The 19468-nt window shown below is 53.5% G+C and overlaps 1 protein-coding gene across 1 annotated transcript in view; it reads left to right on the top strand.

Annotated features, from left to right (window-relative positions):
- Positions 1–19468, top strand: part of LOC100906441 (titin-like) — a 34407-nt gene that overhangs the window by 6943 nt on the left and 7996 nt on the right. The window contains 5 exon segments of the mRNA XM_029110826.1: positions 7–2564; positions 2633–2763; positions 2874–5547; positions 5657–5741; positions 5849–19294. Coding sequence (XP_028966659.1) covers positions 7–2564; positions 2633–2763; positions 2874–5547; positions 5657–5741; positions 5849–19294 — 18894 coding nt within the window.

The raw sequence follows: 19468 nt of genomic DNA, 5'->3' as shown, positions 1-19468 counted from the left end.
TTTCAGAAGCGATTCCATCTGCGGTGACCTATGGCGTCGTCGAACTCAAGAAAGAACCGCTCAAGGAGGATATCGTCCAACCGAAGCCGGAGACCAAGGAAGACGTGGCAGAGGATGTCCTCGTGGACATCTCCGTGGGCAAAATGCCGAAGCCAGGGGACAAAGTCGTTAAACTGGAATCTAAGGAAGTACCTGAGCTGGAATGGGAAATCGAGCAGGTCATCGAAAAAGACGTTACTGTCGAGAGCACCGGTTATGAAGTGGAAATGATGCCCGTAACGCCAAGTGAAGTCACGATCACGACCGAGAGCATTGTGCAGGAGATCGTGGAGAGGGTTCCGGAAAAAGCCACGCCTGCTCCGTCTGTCACGGAGGCCTCTGATGTGACTTTGGCTCCGAAAGAGAAGCCCAAGAAGCCCAAGAAACGGCCATCCGTTCAGAAAATCGAGGAGGAGATCATCGAACAGCCGAGTGTCGTTATCAGCATTGGAAAACCCGAAAGGGAGGAACAACACGAAATAAGCGTAGCCAGTAGCGAATATCCAGACTTCGAAGTCGCGCAGCAGTACAAACGTCCTCTCGAGGTCGACGCATCCGCTCCCGATGAACTGCTGCGTGCAGAGCTCGAAATGACGCCCAGGCAGGTGGTCGTCGAAGAAATCGTCAGAGAAGTGGTCGAACAAGAAGTGGTCCTCGAGGAGATCGTGGAAGAGACCGTGGAAGAGCAGCCCTTCGAGAGCACGGTCAGTGAACGGACGGACGTGACTATCGTGCAGAAAGACAAACCGAAGAAACCGAAAAAACGGCCTTCGCTGCAGAAAGAAGTGGAAGCTCCGGTGGAGCAGCCCTCGACCGTCATTAGCATCGGGAAGCCGAAGAAGGAAGAAGCTCGACACGAAATCACCCTGGCCAGCGATGAATATCCCGACATTGAAGTTCAACAAGAGTACAAGCGACCTCTCGAAGTCGATTCTACCGCCCCTGAAGAGCTGAAGCATTCTGAGATCGAAGCCGTACCCAAGAGGGTTGTTGTCGAGGAGGTGGTCGAGGAAATCGTCGAAGATGTTGAGGAGGTGGTCGAAGAGGAACAACCTTTCGAGACGTTAGTCAGCGAGACAAGTGACGTTACGTTGGTGCCGAGAGAGACTCCTAGAAAACCAAAGAAACGACCATCGGTGCAGAAGGATGAAGAAGTAATCGAACAACCCTCAACTGTTATCAGTGTCGGTAAGCCGAAAAGAGATGAAGCACATCATGAAATTACACTCGCGAGTGAAGAATATCCTGACATCGGAGTGCGACAGGACTACCAACGACCTTTGGATGTCGATTCGACAGCTCCCGAAGAACTGAAGCATTCCGAGATCGAGGCTTCACCGAAGAAAGTTGTTGTCGAAGAGGTAGTCGAAGAAATTATCGAAGATGTCGAGGAGGTGGTCGAAGAGGAGCAACCTTTCGAGACGTTAGTCAGCGAGACAAGTGACGTAAGGTTGGTGTCAAAAGAGACTCCTAAAAAACCAAAGAAACGACCATCGGTGCCGAAGGAAGAAGAAGTTGTCGAACAACCCTCAACTGTCATCAGTATCGGTAAACCGAAGGAAGAGGAAGCACGTCATGAAATTACGTTGGCGAGCGACGAGTACCCCGACATCGAGGTCAAACAGGAATACCGACGACCCCTGGATATCGATTCGACAGCTCCTGAAGAACTGAAGCATTCTGAGATTGAGGCCGCACCAAAGCGAGTCGTTCTCGAGGAGGTGGTCGAGGAAATTATCGAAGATGTGGAGGACGAGCAACCTTTCGAAACGATGGTCAGTGAGACGAGTGACGTGACCTTATTGCCGAAGGAAACTCCGAAAAAACCCAAGAAACGACCCTCTGTGCAGAGGGAAGAGGAGATCATCGAACAACCTTCAACCGTAATAAGCATCGGCAAGCCCCTGAGGGAGGAAGCGCGTCATGAAGTCATTCTCGCGAGCGAGGGATACCCCGACATCGAAGTTAAACAGGAGTACAGGCGGCCCCTGGATGTCGATGCGACAGCTCCGGAGGAGCTGAAGCATTCTGAGATCGAAGCTATCCCGAAAAGGGTCGCGGTCAAAGAGATTGTCGTCGTCGAGGAAATTGTCGAAGATGTTGGAGAGGTCCCCGAGCAAGAGCAACCTTTCGAGACGACGGTCAGCGAGACTAGCGATGTCACCTTGATGCAGAAAGAGATTCCGAAGAAACCTAAAAAACGACCTTCAGTACAGAAAGAAGAGGATACCATCGGACAACCCTCGACTGTCATCAGTGTCGGCAGACCGGTCAAAAAAGAGGAGCATGAGATCGCCGTCACAAGCAACGAGTATCCCGACTTTGAAGTAGAGCAATCCATCAAAATGCCGATACGAGTTGACTCCGTTAGCGAGACTGTCAGCGAACTTGAAAAAGTTTCTATCGAAGTCATGAAACAGCCGAAAGACTCAATAACCGAGGAAACGGGTGAGTTAATGACTAAGGACCGTGGAAAAATCGTTCTCCGGAAGCCGAAGTTCGATGAGTCGCCACTCGAGAGCCGAGTGGATTATGAAGATAGGTTGTCGCAACCGTGTCCAGTTCGCTATAATGAGAATTGTGTTTTTTCCAGACTTCACGCCGTCGGACGTTTCCGAAACTGTGGTCACACTCAAGAAGAAGGAGCCTGCCCGTGAGGAAGAGGAGGTCATCGAGGAGCATATCGTGGAGGAGGTCTCCGAAGACGTCGCGGTGGACATTTCCGTGAGCAAAGTTATCAAACCCGCAAACGTAGTCGAAGTTCAGTCGAAGGAGATTCCCGAGTTGGAATGGGAAATCGGGCAAGTTATCGAGAAAGAGGTCACCGTCGAGAGTACGGGCTACGAGGTCGAATTCATTCCGGCCGAGCCCAAACCAGGTGAAATTACGGTGACAACTGAGAGCATCGTTAAGAAACCTCAAGTCGTCGGGTTAGAACAACAGCCGGAACGTCAGAAGAAAGTCGAGGAGGAGAAGCGTATCACTGTCATTCAAGAAATTGAAGAAGTAACCAAGCGGCACGATATCATCATCGAGGCGAAGACTAAGAAAGGTATCACAGAAATACGCATTCATAAAGTGCCCGAGCACGCAGACGAGTTCACTGATTCTATTGACGACGAGGTTTGCCGCGAATTCGACATCGCTCCACAGCCGAAACACACGCCAAGCGTTTCCATTCCCGATCAGACAGCCTTGGAGATCGGGCACACACACGCACTCGAGTCTCCAGCAGAACACAGTACCCCCCAAACGTCAACGAAATCTGCCGTAATCGGTGTCACGCCAATGATCAGTGCGAGCGTCGGTGAAGTTCAGACGAACGACACCACGGCCTCTCTGAGTCCAGACACTGTAATCGAACAAACTCCGAATAAATCCATGGACACGATGCAGACGATCGCGGTCGAAGAGCCACTAGTACACGAGCAAGCCATTCCGTACGCGGCGCGGCCTGCGAAGACGAATCAGGCAACCGCAGACATACTTCCCCAAACTCCACTCTCGGTCGAGAACACGCTGGTCTCGGAGAACACAGGCACCACACGTGATGAACAGCCAGTTCCGAACCAAGCCTTCACCGACATGGTCCATCAAAAGGCTCTTTCGGTGACACAAGTCACACCGAACGACAAGGAGCAGGGCATTGAAGCTTTCTCGGCGCCTGACGTGAAGTTACAAACGGTGAGGAACGTGAACGTCCTCGCAATTCCCGAAACTTCCGAACTGTTGACCTCTGTGGCCGAAATCGATACCGACACGAAATCGGCAACTGGGACGATTCTACCACAGACCGCGCTTGACGTAACGCAGTGGCAGTCTGAGATGCGGGAGGAGGTTTTGAAAGACGAGACGCCGTCGGAATTCAAATTAGAGCCCGAATTGCTGCCGCAGCAAGCTCTGACGATTTGTGAGAGTGACGTGTCTCTGAAAGAGGGCGTCGTAGATATCGAACGCTCGCAAACGGCCAACGCGAAAGCTTTCTACACGGCGGAGTACGAAACCATAATCGAGGAGATCATTCTTGCGAACAAAGAAGGAGAATTCGAATCCAAGCAACCCGATCTCTTGACGAGCGTGTTTTCCTTCGATACCCAAACTCCGCTTCTGAACCTCTACAACACCGAGTTGGATTCGGAAGAGATTTTCGAAGTAGAGGAAATCATAGAGAAGGCCGCTTCAAGGAGTTTCACCGGTATTACGCTGCCGGAGGTGACGGAAACGCAGCCCATCGAGACGGTGGGGAAGGAGGCGCTCGAGAAGCCTGAACACCAGCAAGGTAAGATCATCCACGACCTCCGAAACGCGGTCCAAATCACGGATGTGGTGGCCGCCGATGTCGAAGCCAAACATCAGGAACAACCGACCCCCGAGCAGAAACAACTTCGTCCCGAGCTCGTCCCGTCACTCGCCCTCTCGGTCAACGAAGTACTCACATCAGAACAGGGAGAGGACGTGGTTGAAGAGGTTCATCCGAGAACTCAGAAGAACCTTTCCGACGTTGCTCTCCAGGAAGCGGTGAACGTAACCATGACGGTCGTCGCTGACAAGGAGGAGCTCTTGCCCGAGGCCAAGCTACCGAGACCTCAGAAACTAGATCAGAGGGAAACGGTGGACAAGAAGAAAGCTCCGCAGGTCAGCGAGACGATCTTGAACGAGAAAGAACTCTCGATGGGAGATTTCGTCTACGATACTCAGAAAGCGTCGACGGAACTCCTCGAGCAGTCGGCGATGACAGTTCTGCAGACGAGAGACAACGAGAGAGAGAGGGAATGCATAATCGAAACCCCGAAACAAGACCGAGCGCAGCTCGACATTATTGGAATGTCTTCAATATTAGCAACCGAAACGGTCGCTGAGGAAAAAGAATCGCCGTTCACGCGGGCTCCGACAGAGACCAAACCGGTGGCCTATCGTTTCGATACATCCCAAGCCACAATGAACTCGGAGCAGTTCGTGATCGACACGGAGACTGAGCTCGAGATACCGAGAGTCGCGTCTAAAACAGCGGAAGCGACCCTGAAACCATCCGAGAACATCGACGTCGCTCAGCTCAACGGATACGAGTCCACAATACCTCTGGAAACGCAAAAACCAGACGACAGTCACGCACAAATCGACTTCGCGGAGAAAATCGCGTTCGAGACCGCTCAAACGGTTCTACAAGATAAAGAAGGTTCATTTTCGATCGAGGAACCAAAGTCGAAGAAAGCGAAAACCATCTCATCCGAGCTCACCTCTCTCGAAATTCTCGAGCAGTTGGGTCTGATCGGATTGAACGATCAGCCGAGCTTGGTGTTTGATTTGCAGAAGCCGAACGTGGATCTGATCGAAAACCAAACTGTCTACATCGAAGAGATTGTCATACTCGAGAACGAAGAAGACTGCGATTTTGTCGAGCCCGCCAGCAAGCGGATGGACTTCACCCTGATCGAGAGCACAGCCAGCGCTGTGTCCCAGGTGACGCCGATGGACAATGTCGGGAGCCACAAGGCCGAGGATGCGCCTGCGAGTAAGAAAATCGATTTCGCCTTCCTTCCGAACGTTTCGTCTGAAGCTTTCGAAACAACGCCGTATGGCAACACCGCCGACCTGACTGACGCGAAACTTTCCGGAGAGGAAGCCAAACCCGCCTTCCAGCTCTCCGAAGAGATAATCTGTCAGCAAACCGAAAGCGCCATCAAAGAGGAATACCTGCCGAAGTTCGTATCTCCGGACGGCAGGAACCTTCGATTCACGCTCGGCCACGAAAAACCGATCGAGGTGAGGGAATCGACCGCGTTCGAGACCTTCGGTGATCTTACCGAAGAAATCCGTGTCGGTCAATCGGCGACGGTGGATTTGCTTGTCGAGTCCGCTTTGACCGGACAGATCACGAATCCGAACGAGAAGGAGGAAGTTTTCACCAGACCAGAGCTGCCCCTTTCGGCCGCAAAACAGACGCTCTTGCCACAGGAGCCCCTGACCGTATCCGAGTTCCACATGGACAAGGAGAAAGTCCTCGAGGCCCAAATCAAGCCCGAGTCGCATTTGCTGTCAGCCAACATTGACGTTCAGTACGCTCGTACTGCTGCAGAGGTCTTGCTGCTCGACAGCGAGAAACAAGTCACGACTGAGAAGCCCGACTCGACGCGAGTGGCGCCTAATATTCTGGCGAGCGAGGCCCTCGAAGCTAGGCTGGTCCAACCGATCGAATCGGAAATGATCACGTTCGAAACGGTTCCCGCGGACTCCAAAGCTGCCGAGGGAGTTTTCGTGCCTCAAGTGCCCGTAACGGTTCAAGAGGCACTGACCACCGAGAAGGAGGATCACTTCACTGCGTTATCAGCAAGAAGCGAAAACGCTATTGCGGATTTGGTGCAGCAACAAGCTCTCGGAGTTGGTGTATCGCATGAGCTCGAGATGGAGAAGGATCTGAGCCTCGATGCGAAGATTCCCGAACTACAAGCTGAACCCGTTCTGGACTCTGTCGTCGCTTTGGACGTTTCTGTCCAGCAGCCGTTGACTGGCGCCGATCAATTCGAAGAGCCGAAGCCTTCGACGTCAACATTGACGGTCGGCGAGGTGGACGGCCACCGTGCCGCCCAGTCGCAAATGCAGTCGGCCTGCGAACACGAGGACGTTTACATCGAGTACGTTCTGCCCGAGCAACACACAGGCAGCGTCGGTGCATTCGAATGTTTCTGCGTGGGTCAAGTTGCCGAAGTCCAATCGCTCCTCAAAGAGGATAGTTTCGAGGTTCTTCGGCCCGAGGAGAAGAGGTCCAAGATCGAATTCACCATCAAAGAAGCGCTCGGAGTCGATATCGTCCAATTCAACGACGCGGAAACGCCTTTCGAGGAATTGATCAGAGGCATGACGGCCCGTCAGGTTCAAGAACTGCTCGAGGCCGTGGAGATCGCAGACGTGGTCCAGGCGAACAAGGAGGGAGACTTGGAGCTTCCTGCCGTGCCCGAGAGCCACAATCTGCAGCAGAGAGCCGTTATCCTCATTTACCACACTCCGGAGCAATTCGCTGTGCAAGCGAACGAGGTTGAAGAAGCCTTTAGAGTTCAGAAACCGGAAACCGGCAAATCGGTGGTTTCGTTCGACGTACAAGAATCCAAAACCATCTCGGAACAAGTGCTCGTGGACAAAGAATCGACGATGCCGGACTTTTCGAGACAACCAGCGCACGAAGCCTCTCTGGAAATAAATCCTCATCAGACCAGTCTCGAGGTCGGCTTGACAACCGCCCAGTACAACGAGCAAGAACTAATTCTATCCAAAATCACGGAGGAGCAAGCGAGCCCACAGATGCTGCCCCAGACGGCTCTGCAAGTCAAGTTCACACAGCCCGAGCTCAAAGAGGGTGCGTTCGAAAGGGAAACGGTGCCGCACACTTCGGTTTCGCCCGCGATGACGCAATCGCTGACGGAACTCGTGGTGTCGCAGGTTGCCAGCGACGACACGCTCGGGTCCGTGGAGACGCGTGCGCCCACGACTTCGAATCTCCATCAAGTGATCGACGAACAGCTCCCGTTGGCCGTGAGCGATCTCATGGCCGGGGAAATGGCTCGACCGACATGCGTCGAATTAAAGTACGTCACGGACAAGGCAGATATGGATCTCGAGACGAGCAGAGGCATCACCGTCACGGAGACAACCCTCGTGGACAAAGAAGGTACCAAGGAGTACCCTCAGCCGATAACATCGCTCGCAGCCGTCTCCATCGGCGAAACGGAGGCGTTGTCCGTGTCCGCCATCGAAACAGCCGAGTTCGAGTCCGTCCAACCGGAGGACCAAGCCCCGATAACGCTGAACGCGGTCTCGGACATCATCCCTCACATCGCGTTGGGTGTCACGGAAACGAATACCGGACTCGGAAGCCAGAAACTGACGTTGGAAGAGCCGATGGGAGCCGTGGCCGACACCAAACTCATCAGTCAGCACTCCGTTCAAGTTACGGAGACCATTACGAACGACTCCAGGGAGGAGCTCGCCGAAGAAGCGAAGAAACAGCCTTCGTCGGCGACGCAGTCGATTCCCCCGATGGATAGCCTCGAGGTTCAGATCGTCGAAACCCTCCAGTCCACCGGTGAAGTCAAGCCCGAGGAGCTCGTGAGCGATCAGGCGAAACGTGACCTCATACCGGTCACGGCGATGGGCGTCTCGAGCGTGACCACCTCGCAGGTTCCCGTTGATTTTATCGAGGAGGCTCCGTTGAGCAAATCCTGCACCGTTCACACGGAGACCGTTCAGAGACAGGCGATCAGCGTGCACGAAACAGTTCTCGATGACAGCAAGAGCGATTTCGAGACCGCGGTGCCCCAAACAGGTTCCGCTCGACCGGATGTTCTGCCGTTGGAGAGTGTTTCCAGATTCGAGGTCACGGACGCTCTCAAGGAGAGCGAATTCACTCCGGTGAAGCCGACCGAACACAAGCCCAAAATCTCGCTCCCCGCCCAGAAACATCTGACGGTCTGCGAGACGATCGATAGCGACCTGACGTCGGGCCTGGCCGAAAAAGCGCCGGAAGCCGACTCGGCTCAGTTCTCGGTGCAATCGACTATCGGAGTCGCTGTGAACGAGGTGATGATAAACGATACGGAACTTCCGTTCGATTCGGAAGTAGAGCGTCCATCACACAACGCAGAACAGATCCTCGAGAAGCTCGTTCCGATTTCCATCAGCGAAGTGCAAACTCAGACCGAGTGCAGCCAGCTGCGGGAGGACGAACGTCCTTCCGAGAAGACTGTCACGGTCGATTTCATTCAACAACAAACACTGTCCAAAGAGGAAATCGTGCCGTCACATTCCCTCTCGACACTCGATCAACAACAGACAAGATCAGACACGGCCAAAGTGGACTACGTTCCGAATAGCGAATCCCTCGTTGTCGGTGAAACGGTGATCACTGAAACCGAAGATAGCCTCGTGCCTGCGCAAGTGCCCGACACTAAGACTGTAGACTTCTGTGTGGTGGCTCAACTGAGCGGTGGGCTGACGACTGAGACGGTGGTGTCCTCCGAACAACAAATCACCGAATACGAGTACAGCAAGCCCGTCGAGAGGACTGCCGTTGTTGACTTCTCAGTGCATGATGACTCTGTTAGTGTGTGCATGACCTCCGCAGCAAGCAAGGAGGAACCACTTTCGATCGAGGCTGCGTTCGAGAGCACCGCACAACTTGCCGTGGTGCCCCTTGTGGCCGTCAGCGCGTTCGAAGTCACCCCGCATAGCCGCGAGGGAGAGATCAGTGACAGCTCGCGACGGGACAACGAAAAGTTCGCCACTCGAACCATGGACTTTGTCGAGCCATTCACCACAACTGATCAAGTTCCCATTGAGTCTGAAGGTGTGCTTGTTTCGGACGTTCTGCCAAACGAGCAGCATGGAACGCTCGCAGAGATGTCTCTAAACCAAAGCCTCAATGTACAACAGGTGACGCATGCGGACGTGCTCGGTCAAGTCGTTTTGGAACGCCTAGAAGAATGCACGACGAACCCTGCCGACTATCTGCCTAATCGGCCGCTAACAGTTACAGAAATCGAGCTTCATGACCAGCTGCAAGAGCTGGATGAGGAACAGCCCGCCGAAAAGTTTGCTCAGCATTCTTTTGTCCCAACTCAACACATCGGCGTTTCGATGGCGAACGCCATCGACTCGATAGCCGACTATAGGCCGGGAGAGTTGCCGAATGCGCAAACATTGCAGTCCGATTTACAACTCTCGCAGGAAACAGTCGCCGTGCATGAGATATCCTCGAACGAAAACGAGGGACGTCTCAGTCCTACGCAGCCGTTGTCGCAGACCGCAGTCGCAGAGTTCACGAGGCACCACGCTGTTGCGGTGTCAGAAATGACGCCCGTACAGAAAGAGGAAAGCTTCAGAGCGGAAGAACTACCGGCGGCCCACTTGGTTGATATGACTATACCGGAGTATAGCGCCATCCACGTGACCGCGACGGAATCGTCCGAGCTTCCGCAAGAAGGCGTAGACATCCTCGACATGAAAGCCGAAAACGCCAACATGGCGCTCGTCCACCAACAGACCGCCCAGACTATCGTGCCGCTCATCCACGAGAGAGAACAACCGTTCACGGAGAAAGAGCATCCGTTCAGACGGAACGTGAGCACGCTCGTGGAAACTGACAAAGCCCTCGAAATCACCGAGATCGAAACGTCCGAGAAATCACAAGACTTGTCAACATTGCCACTTCCCAAAGCCACGCTAGCCGAAACGGAGATCATCGCCAGTACGACGGTGGCCGTCGAACACGTAGAAGCCATCGACACCGTGGGAACTCACGAACTGAGAAGACTTCCCATTGGCGAACAAGCGCAGATCAGCGTTCCGGCGACCGAAGCGGTCGCCATTGAGCTCGTGGAATCCGCTCAGAAAGAGAAAGAACTTCGCGTCGCCGAACTGCCGGCGACAGTCGTCAGCAAGTTCTCCATCCCGACTCAGGAACACGTTTTTGTCCACACGGTCCAATCGTCGAACTCCGAGCAGCTGCTCGAGGAATGGACGAGACCGCAGACATCGGAAGCTGCGACGAGCCTTTCAACCGAAAACGCCGTCGTTGTTCAGCACACCGACTCGCATCTCAAGGAGGGCCTCATGGAAGATTTCAAAGCCCCAGACGCGCTCCAATTGAAAAGTGAATTCCTCACTCAGACCCCGCTCGAGGTTTGCGCCGTGGTTCACGCCAACGCGGGAAGTCGATTGAAACTCGACGAGCTCCCCACCGAATACACGGCTGACGTCTCGATGAAACTTTCGGCTCCTCTCAACGTGATCGAAACGAATTTCCAGGAAAAAGAAAACGAATTCCTCCGAGAGGCTCAGCCTACTACGAATGCCAAGAGGGACCTCGTGCTCTCGTCGAACATCGTCGTCGGACACACGGTCGCCGATGAACGCGAAGCCGGAGCCCCCGAGCGATTGGCGATGCCCACTCAAGCGGCCGACGTGACTTTCTCGACCCAGGAGTCGCTCCAGGTCACTCAGCAAACACTACCGCAGGCCACTGCCGACTTCCAAGCGGACAAGCTGCCCCGTGGCCAGACGGCAGACCAACAGCTTCTCGTCAGCGAGGGTGTACAGGTTCAGGCCACGAATGCAGGAGTCAAAGAGACCGAATTGGCTCCGTTCAAGACACCGCAAGGTTTCGACACGTCGTTCGTCTTCGGACTACACGAGCACACGACCGTGCAAGAGGCCACAGCCGCCGTTTCCGAAGGGGAATTAGCGCCGGATAAGAAGCCCGTCACCGAAGCCGCCGTGCCGAAATTGACAACGACCAAACACGTAACTGTCAGTGAAACCGTCAGCGGTCAATTCGAATCCGAGCTCGCTCTCGAAAAAACACCGGCCGCCTACCGCGCCGATGTTGGTTTCTTGCCACAGAGTCACAAAACTCAGGCGGAGGTCGTCCATGCCATGATCTCGGGAGAGTTTGAAGCGGTTGTAAACAAAACCCACAAGGCGGAGTTTACTGTTCCCTCGGATGATCATCTGGTTGTGGAGCAGACCTCTCTTCTGCAGACGGAGGTGGAATTTTCGGAGGAGAAGCCAGTCGAGATGAAACTGACCGACTTCAGTGTACCGGAGCAGCACGCGGTGCTCAGTCACGAGATCATCGTTGCCAACAAGGAGGCGACGTTGCCGGAGGACAAAAAGCCGGAGTCGCGATCAGCCGACGTAGGCCTGATATTCGAGGAGAGTATCATCGCCAGCGAGGTCGTCGTCGCTTCGAAGGAGAAGCTACTGCCTTCCGATCAGAAGCCGCAGAAGGAAACGGCCGTCATGAAGATCCCCCACGAAGAACACTCCTACGTCGAGGAAGTAATTACGGCCAGCAAAGAAGGAGTTTACGAGAGAGGAAAACCCGCCGTGACCACCGAAGCGACAGCTCTCTTCTCACCATTGGAGTCGGTTTCCGTCACCGCGGTTCAGCCCGAGCACCGGGAGGGAATTGTTCATATCGAAGAAGTGCAGAAAGCGACCGCATCGCAAGACCTTATTCCGCTGTCTTCGATGAACGTCACCGATGTTCAATTCGCCGACAGCATGGAGGATTTCGTCCGTGAAACCCCAGTCGGGAAGCAGGCCTCGCAGAGTCTCATCCCGCAGTCCTCGCTTGTCGTCGAGCATACGTCCCATTCTGTCGAAACGAGTGACTTTGAGACGGCTGTGGTCAAAGATTATATGCCGACAGTCACCGTTGGTGAAATCGAAATCGCTGTGAAATCTGGCGATGTTCCGCTCATGAAGGAGACAGAGCTCGCGCCCGACGGAAAGCCGACCACGAGCGCCGCCAAGCTCGAGTTCGTACACGAGATCCACGCCATTGCGTCAGAAACCGTCGCGCAAGACAAGGAAACTCATCTTCCGGCCCCGAAAGCACCCACCGAGGGCGTCGCCGGGGCTTCGTTCATCGCCCAGGAGTTCCTTCAGGTCGAGGACAACGTTCTCGTTCAGAAGGAAGCCGCTTTCGAGCCGGCCAAGAAACCCGAGGAAATGCAGACTAGCGTGACCATTCCTCTCGAGGAACACGTTTCCGTGACCCAAGTCGTTTGCAGCGCCCAAGAAGAAGAGTTCGACTTTAAACCCAATTTCCATCCGGTGTCTGCCACCGTGGGCTTGTCGACGAAAGACCACATCGTAGTCGAAGAATCCTTGGAGAGCCTGAAAGAAGGCGAATACACGCCGGACAAGCCGGTCCCGACGACCGAAGCCGCGGTTAATTTCGAGAGGAAGGAACACATCTACGTACAGGAAGCGGTGCCGTCCACGGAGACCGAAGCGTTCGAAGTGACCCCCGCGAAACAGAACAGAGCCACGTTCAACGTACCCAGTCAGGAGACGATGCAGGTCACGCAAATCGTCACCGAAGACAGAACGGGTGACTTCAGACCGGACGAAGCCGCGGAGACCCGAAGGGCTGGGGTCAATGTCACGGCGCAAGAGACCGTGGCGGTGAAGGAAGTCACCACGCAGGAGAACGCCGAGGAAGGTCTCGAGACCCTGGAGCTCCCGATGAAGAATGCGAAGGTCTGGTTTGATGCTCAAACTCATATCTCTATCGAGCAAACTCAAACGACCGAACACGAAGACGTTTTCTACGATGCGGAGGCGCCGCAGGAAGTCGCTGGCGTATCGATGGATTCTGAGAAGCATATAGTCGTTCAGCAAGCGCTCACCGACGACAAGGAAGGTGAATTCGTTGTCGGAGAAACGAAAACTAATTCAGCTTCAGTCAATATCGATCATATGGTTCCAATTGTCGTCCAGAAAGTCGTCACTAGCCAGGAGGCCGAGCAGCTCGCCCCCGACAAGGAGCCGGAACGCAAACAGATCGAGGGCTCGATCATACTCAACGAGTCGATTTCCAAGGAACAGATCGAAACCGCCCAGAGAGAATCCGATTTCATCTCAGAGAAATTACCGGAAGGCGATCAGGCCGGCATTGAATTCATAACTTCGAAACACATCTCGGTCGCGGAAACCGTGCACACGATCGCCGAGCGGGACCTGCCTGAAGATGTTAAACCCACGAAGAACGTGGCTAAACTCAATATCGAAACACAAGAAGTAGGTTTGAAAGAGGAAAATGTTTTCGTCATCAAAGAGGAGGAGTTCGAGGGTGCGCCGAAGCCGAAGGCCTACCAGGCCGAAACATCTGTGCCGGCTTCGGAGCACGTCGTCATCGAATCGGTCCTAAGCCACAATAAGGAAGATTCATTGGCCGATTTCAAACAACCCGAAGGAATTCCTGCTAATTACGATCTCCTGTCGACCGAACACATCGTTTCACAAGAAGTTGTCTTCTCTCTAAACGAGGAAGAACTCGTGGCCGACAAGAGACCCAGCGACCAGCAGATCGACTTCACCCTAGTTTCCGCTTTGCCGCTCGAGGTGGGCTCGACCATCCTCCAGGACAAGGAAACAGAATATATTCCAGGGAAGATACCGGCGGGTTTCATGCCCGACGTCGATATCGTCCCATCGGAGTACATATCGCAGTGTCTGGTGATTCCGGAAACTAAGGAGGACCTGATGGACGACGCACCGATGCCGAAGACCGGCAGAGCGTCTTTCAGTTTCGTTTCGCTCGAAAGCATTTTGCAGCATCAGACAGAGGCATCTCTGAAGGAGGGCCTCCTAGAAGACTTCAGAGCCCCTGACGGTGTGGTGATCGAATACGAAATTATTCCAGCCCAGCACAGCCATAGCGAGCAAGTTGTATTCGAAGAACGCGAACAGCTGTTACCCGATCGAAAGATGCCCTCGGAAAAGCAAACCGATCAGAAAGTTATCACTTCGGAAGCAGTGTTCGTCATCGAAACCGAAGTCGACGAACGCGAAGATATCTTACAGCCAGATCAGCGAGTGCCGAAGTCAAGGAGCGACATCAATGTCGAAGCCGCTGAGAGCTACACTGTCGAACAGGTTCAGCCCGAGTACCGCGAGGAACTCTTCGAAGGTAAATATGAACCACGATCGGCAGAGGCCTCTGTCGACATTACGCACGTCAAGCATGTCGAGGTAACTGAAGTAACAAGCGAACTGAGGGAGGACGATCTTCCACTTCCCAAAGTACCAAAGACAGCTAACCCCACGGCGGTGCTCAGCCCTCAAGAGCACATCGTCGTCGAGCAAGCCGTTCACTCGATCGAGACAGGTAAGCTCAAAGCGTTTGAGATGACCACCGTCGAAGTCGACGTCTCCCTGACCGAGAGCCAGCACATGCTCGTTCGGCAAACGGTCAGCGAGATTCGAGCGAACGACCTCACGCTGCAAGCCCCTCAGACGGACAAGGCTAGCGATCGGCTCGAGATCGCTCAGCCAATAGAAATCGTCGAGTTGGTGACCGACTACGAAGTGGAGCAACTTCCCGACATAGAGGTCACCGAGGCTGTCGCCAAAACTAAAGAGCAGAAGGGTCGCAAGGAGAAGAAGGAACCCACGGTAACGATCGAGGAGGAAGAGGAGGAGTTGCCCACCGAGCAGTCCGCCGGTATCACGATCAAAAAAGTCGTGAAGAAGAAGAAATCCGTCCGTTTCGCTGACGTTGGTGAGGAAGAAGTCGAGGAGACCACCGAGGTTCTGCACACCTTCAGCCGAGAGAAGACTGGGCCGGTCATCGAAGAGGTGACCGACGAAGTCGTTGTTGGTCCTCAACCGGTTCCGATCGTCGAGGAGTTCGAAGACGAAAACGAGACTTCCATCGTGCTCGGACAGAAAGTCTCCGAATCGGCCCCGGTCGAACATACGTACGAGGTCACTCAGCCAGAAGACGAGGAGCCGACTCCTGAAATTCCGGTGCGCATAAGGAAAGAGGAGAAGAGAGACCTCCCGATCGAAGTAGAATCGGAGGGGGTCGAATTCAGCATCACGCAGAAGACTCCGATTGATATCACGGAAGAAACAGTGAAGGTCGAAGAAGACGTGGCGCACAGTGTCGTCATCTCCACCAGGAAGCAGGTGAAGAAGGGTTCGCGCCAGATCGTGCTCGAATCTCAGACGGCCGAGTTCGATATCACTCAGGAGAGCCATCAAGAGTTCGCCGTACAGTCGGGTGATGTCACGGAGCTCTACACTTCTGAGGAAGTCACCGTGAGCAAACGGATCAAGTCCGATAAAGTTGTTACGAAAGAAGCTCCCGTGGAGGACTCGAAGACAGAAATAACGCTCAAGCCGAAGTCCAAAAAGAAACCCGAAGAGGAGGCGAAGCCCGTGGAGGAAGAACAGCAACCCGAAGTCAGCATGGAGGTCACCGTGCGCAAGAAATCCAAAGACGAACATCCGGTCGAAGTGGAATCCCAAACAGCTGATTTCGAAGTAGTCCAGGAGATCAAGAAGGAAATCACGATCGAGACTGCCGGCACGGTGGAGAATCAGGCCGACGAGTTCACAACGATGGTCAAGCAGCCGAAGAAGAAGTCAATCCCAAGAGAGGAAGAAACCGCGACAGCTATTACTCTCAAGAGAAAACCATCCGCGCCCAAGATCGAGCAGGTCGTCGAGAGTGAAGAATCTCCCCAGATTGCCGCCGAAGTCGTGATCGCTCGCAAGAAGGAACCCGAGCGGCCAGTGACAGTCGAGTCGGAAGGAGCAGAGTTTAGTCTCACGCAACTGAAAGTGCATCAGATCGAAGAATCGTCGGGAGTTCACCGAGAATTCACCATCGAAGTCGCGAGTGAAACGGAGGATAAACCCTCCGATGCCGTTCTCAAACAGAAATTGCATGAGATCGAGATTGTTCAGGAGGATACTCCGAAGAAAGTGAAAGACGAAGAGGTGGAAAGTAAGATCACGCTCAAACCGAGGAAGACATCGATTCAGAAGGCACCCACAGTTCAGGACCAAAAAGAAGACGAGCCCGTCGTCGACGTAACCGTGAGGAGATCGAGTCGGAAAGAGGAGAAGCCGGTTGTGGAAGTATCTTCCCAATCGGTCGATGTTGTCGTCACGCAGGATATTCCTCACACCGTCACCATAAAAGAGAAATCGTTTGATTGGGAAACAAGCGCTGTGTCCGAAGAGCTCACGTACACATTCCAGCAGTACTCTTATGAGAAAACAACACAATCGGAAACGACTGCGGAAGTCTACAAAGAAATCGTTATCGGAAGACCGGAGGAGACCGAAGAGAAGCCTCTGGTGGCGAAGTTGAAGAAGAAAAAATCTATTCCGAAGGACGAGGAGACGACAGAGAAAATTTCCCTCAAACCGAAGCGAAAGTCGGTTTCGAAAGATACACCCAAACCGCGAGAGCAACCCGAAAGCGTTCAAGATGTGGAAATATCGCTTAGGAAGAAACCCGAGGGGAAACCGACTATCGACGTGGAGTCAGTGGGCGTCGAGGTCACCGTTGTACAAGAAAAACCTCAGGATGTTGTAATCCAGGAGGCGACATTCACAACACAGGATGTCGAGGTCACCGAAACGTCGGCTCTCGAAGCCACACTCAAGATCATTAAGGGGAAGAAGAAGTCGATCACTGAAGAATTGCCAAGTGTTACCGAGGAGAAACCGAAAGAGGCGACGCTGACTTTGAAACGGAAATCGATCCCGAAGGATACCGAAGTAACGCAAAAAGTTACGCTGAAACCAAAGAAGAAATCCGTATCCGAAGAGTCTAAGAAGCCGAAGGAAGATGTCGAGGTGACGAGCGACGTAATCGTCACCATGAAGAAGGAACAGCCTCAGGAGCAGCCGACGGTCGAGATCGAAGCTGCCGGGGTCGACGTCACTGTGGTCCAGAAACGTCCTCAGGAAGTGCACGTCGAGGAGAAAATCGTTCAGCGAGACACGGTCAGCGTGACAGAAGAAGCTCCCAAGGAAGCGACTCTGACCATCAAAAAGACTTCTGTCACAGAAGAGACCCCGAAGGTCAGCGAGGAGAAGCCACTCGAAGCGAAGGTCACGCTTAGGAAGAAATCTGTCCCGAAAGAAGAAGAAGTCACGCAGAAAGTCTCCTTGAAACCGAAGAAGAAGTCGATATCGAAAGAAGCTGAAAAGCCGAGAGATGACGTCACTGAAGACGTCACGGTGACGATGAAGCGAGACCAACCGAAAGAATCGCCGACGGTCGAGGTAGAGGCCGAGGGTACTCAGGTGACCGTGGTTCAGCCGAAGAGCCAAGACGTCAAAGTCGAGGAAACTGTCGTGAAGCAGGATAAGGTCTCTATAACGGAGGAGCAACCTCAGGAAGCCGTTCTCAGCATAAAAAAGAAGAAGAAGTCCATCCCGTCAAAGGAAGAAGAAATTACACAGGATATCAAATTGAAAGCCAAGCCTAAGCCTGTCGCAGAGAGACAGGAGGAGCCTCGAGACGTGACGGAGGACGTGACGGTCTCGATCAAGAAACAGCCAGAAGTTCAATCCGTAGTCGAAACACAAAGTGCGGGAACGGAGATAACTCTAGTCGGACCGAAACCTCAACCGGAGGTAGACGTCGCGGAAACTGTCTTCAAACAGGAGATCGTTGAGGTCACGGAAGAAACTGGTCAGCAAGCCACTCTGACATTGAGGAAGAAACTGTCGATTTCAGAAGAACGACCTCAGGTGTCCGAAGTGAAAGCCCTCGAGGCCACGATCGGTATCAAAGAAAAACCCAAGACCGAAGAGCAAACCACGAAAGTCACGCTCAAGCCGAAGAGGAAATCTGTCAGCGCCGAAGCGCAGAAACCAGAAGACGTGACGCAGGACATCTCTATCACACTGAAGGAGGACGCCAAGCCCACTCAGGTCGTGGAGGTCGATTCGGCCGGTGTCGAGATGACGGTTCTTCAGAAGGTATCCGATATCTCTGTAAGCGAGGATGTCGTACTGAAACAAGAGGTCAAGGTCACGGAAGAAACGGTTCAGGAAGCGACCCTGACCGTGAAGAAGGAGTCGGTCCTGATCACCGAGGAGAAGCCGAAGGAGGCGACTTTAAAAATCAAAAAGAAGCCATCCATTAGCGAAGAAACCCCCAAGGTATCCGAAGAAAAGCCGAAGGAAGCGGTCCTGACGGCCAAGAAAAAGAAATCAATCACCGAGGAGATGCCGATAGTGACCGAGGAGAAGCCTCTCGAAGCGACCCTGAAACTGAAGAAGAAGAAGTCCATCGCTGAGGAGACACCTCGGGTAGAGGAGACGAAACCGGTTCAAGCCGAAGTGAGCCTCAAGAAGAAGTTGAAGCCCAAGGTGGCTACCGACACCCAAGAAGAGTTCACGGCCGTCATCAAGAAGAAAGACGATATGGAGGCGGAACTGGTTCTGGAACAGGATGAATTCACTTCGGAGGATATCGACATCGAAGTCACTCTCGAGTCCGCTCCTCAGAAACCCGTCGAAGAAGAATCGGGCGAGGACGAATTGTCTATCACAAAGGAACAAGATCAGGGACCCGCGAAAACCAAACCCAAAGTTATCAGAAAACTTCCCGAAGAAACTGTCGTGCGAAAATACCGACGAAGACCCGACACGATCCGCGAGGAGGATGAGGTCTACAGCGATGAAGAGTTTAGCGAGGGCGAAGACGACCAGGGTGAGGAGTTCGAGAGCGAGGACACTTGCGTAGTACCACTAAAGAGATCAGGGAAGAAAAAGAAGCCGCTCGAAGAGCAGCCCGAAGAGGAGGAAATCATTGAATTGGCCATCGATTCGACGACAATCGGTGACGAGGCAGATATCGTCAATCTCCAATTGCAAGTGAAAAAGCCCGGCTCTGAAGAAACTCAAGCGTTGGAAGTTGTAATGAAGAAGCCCAAAGCTGAAGGTAAATATATATTAATGTTGTCCATCTGTCCGCTTCGATGTCATCGCCGCTTCTGTGTACATGTCTCGCAAAACGTGTTGCATGGCTTTCGTGACGTTGCACTACTCCGTTCGCAGACCGCTTAGGTAGACACTGCGATTAATAGCAATCGACCAGAAAGGTAAGCCGCTACCC

This window comes from Galendromus occidentalis, unplaced genomic scaffold (assembly GCF_000255335.2).
Source record: "Galendromus occidentalis unplaced genomic scaffold, Mocc_1.1 scf7180000077121, whole genome shotgun sequence".
Lineage (NCBI taxonomy): Eukaryota > Metazoa > Arthropoda > Arachnida > Mesostigmata > Phytoseiidae > Galendromus > Galendromus occidentalis.
The sequence above is the reverse complement of the archived record's forward strand: the minus strand, read 5'-3'. Positions and strand labels throughout refer to the sequence as shown.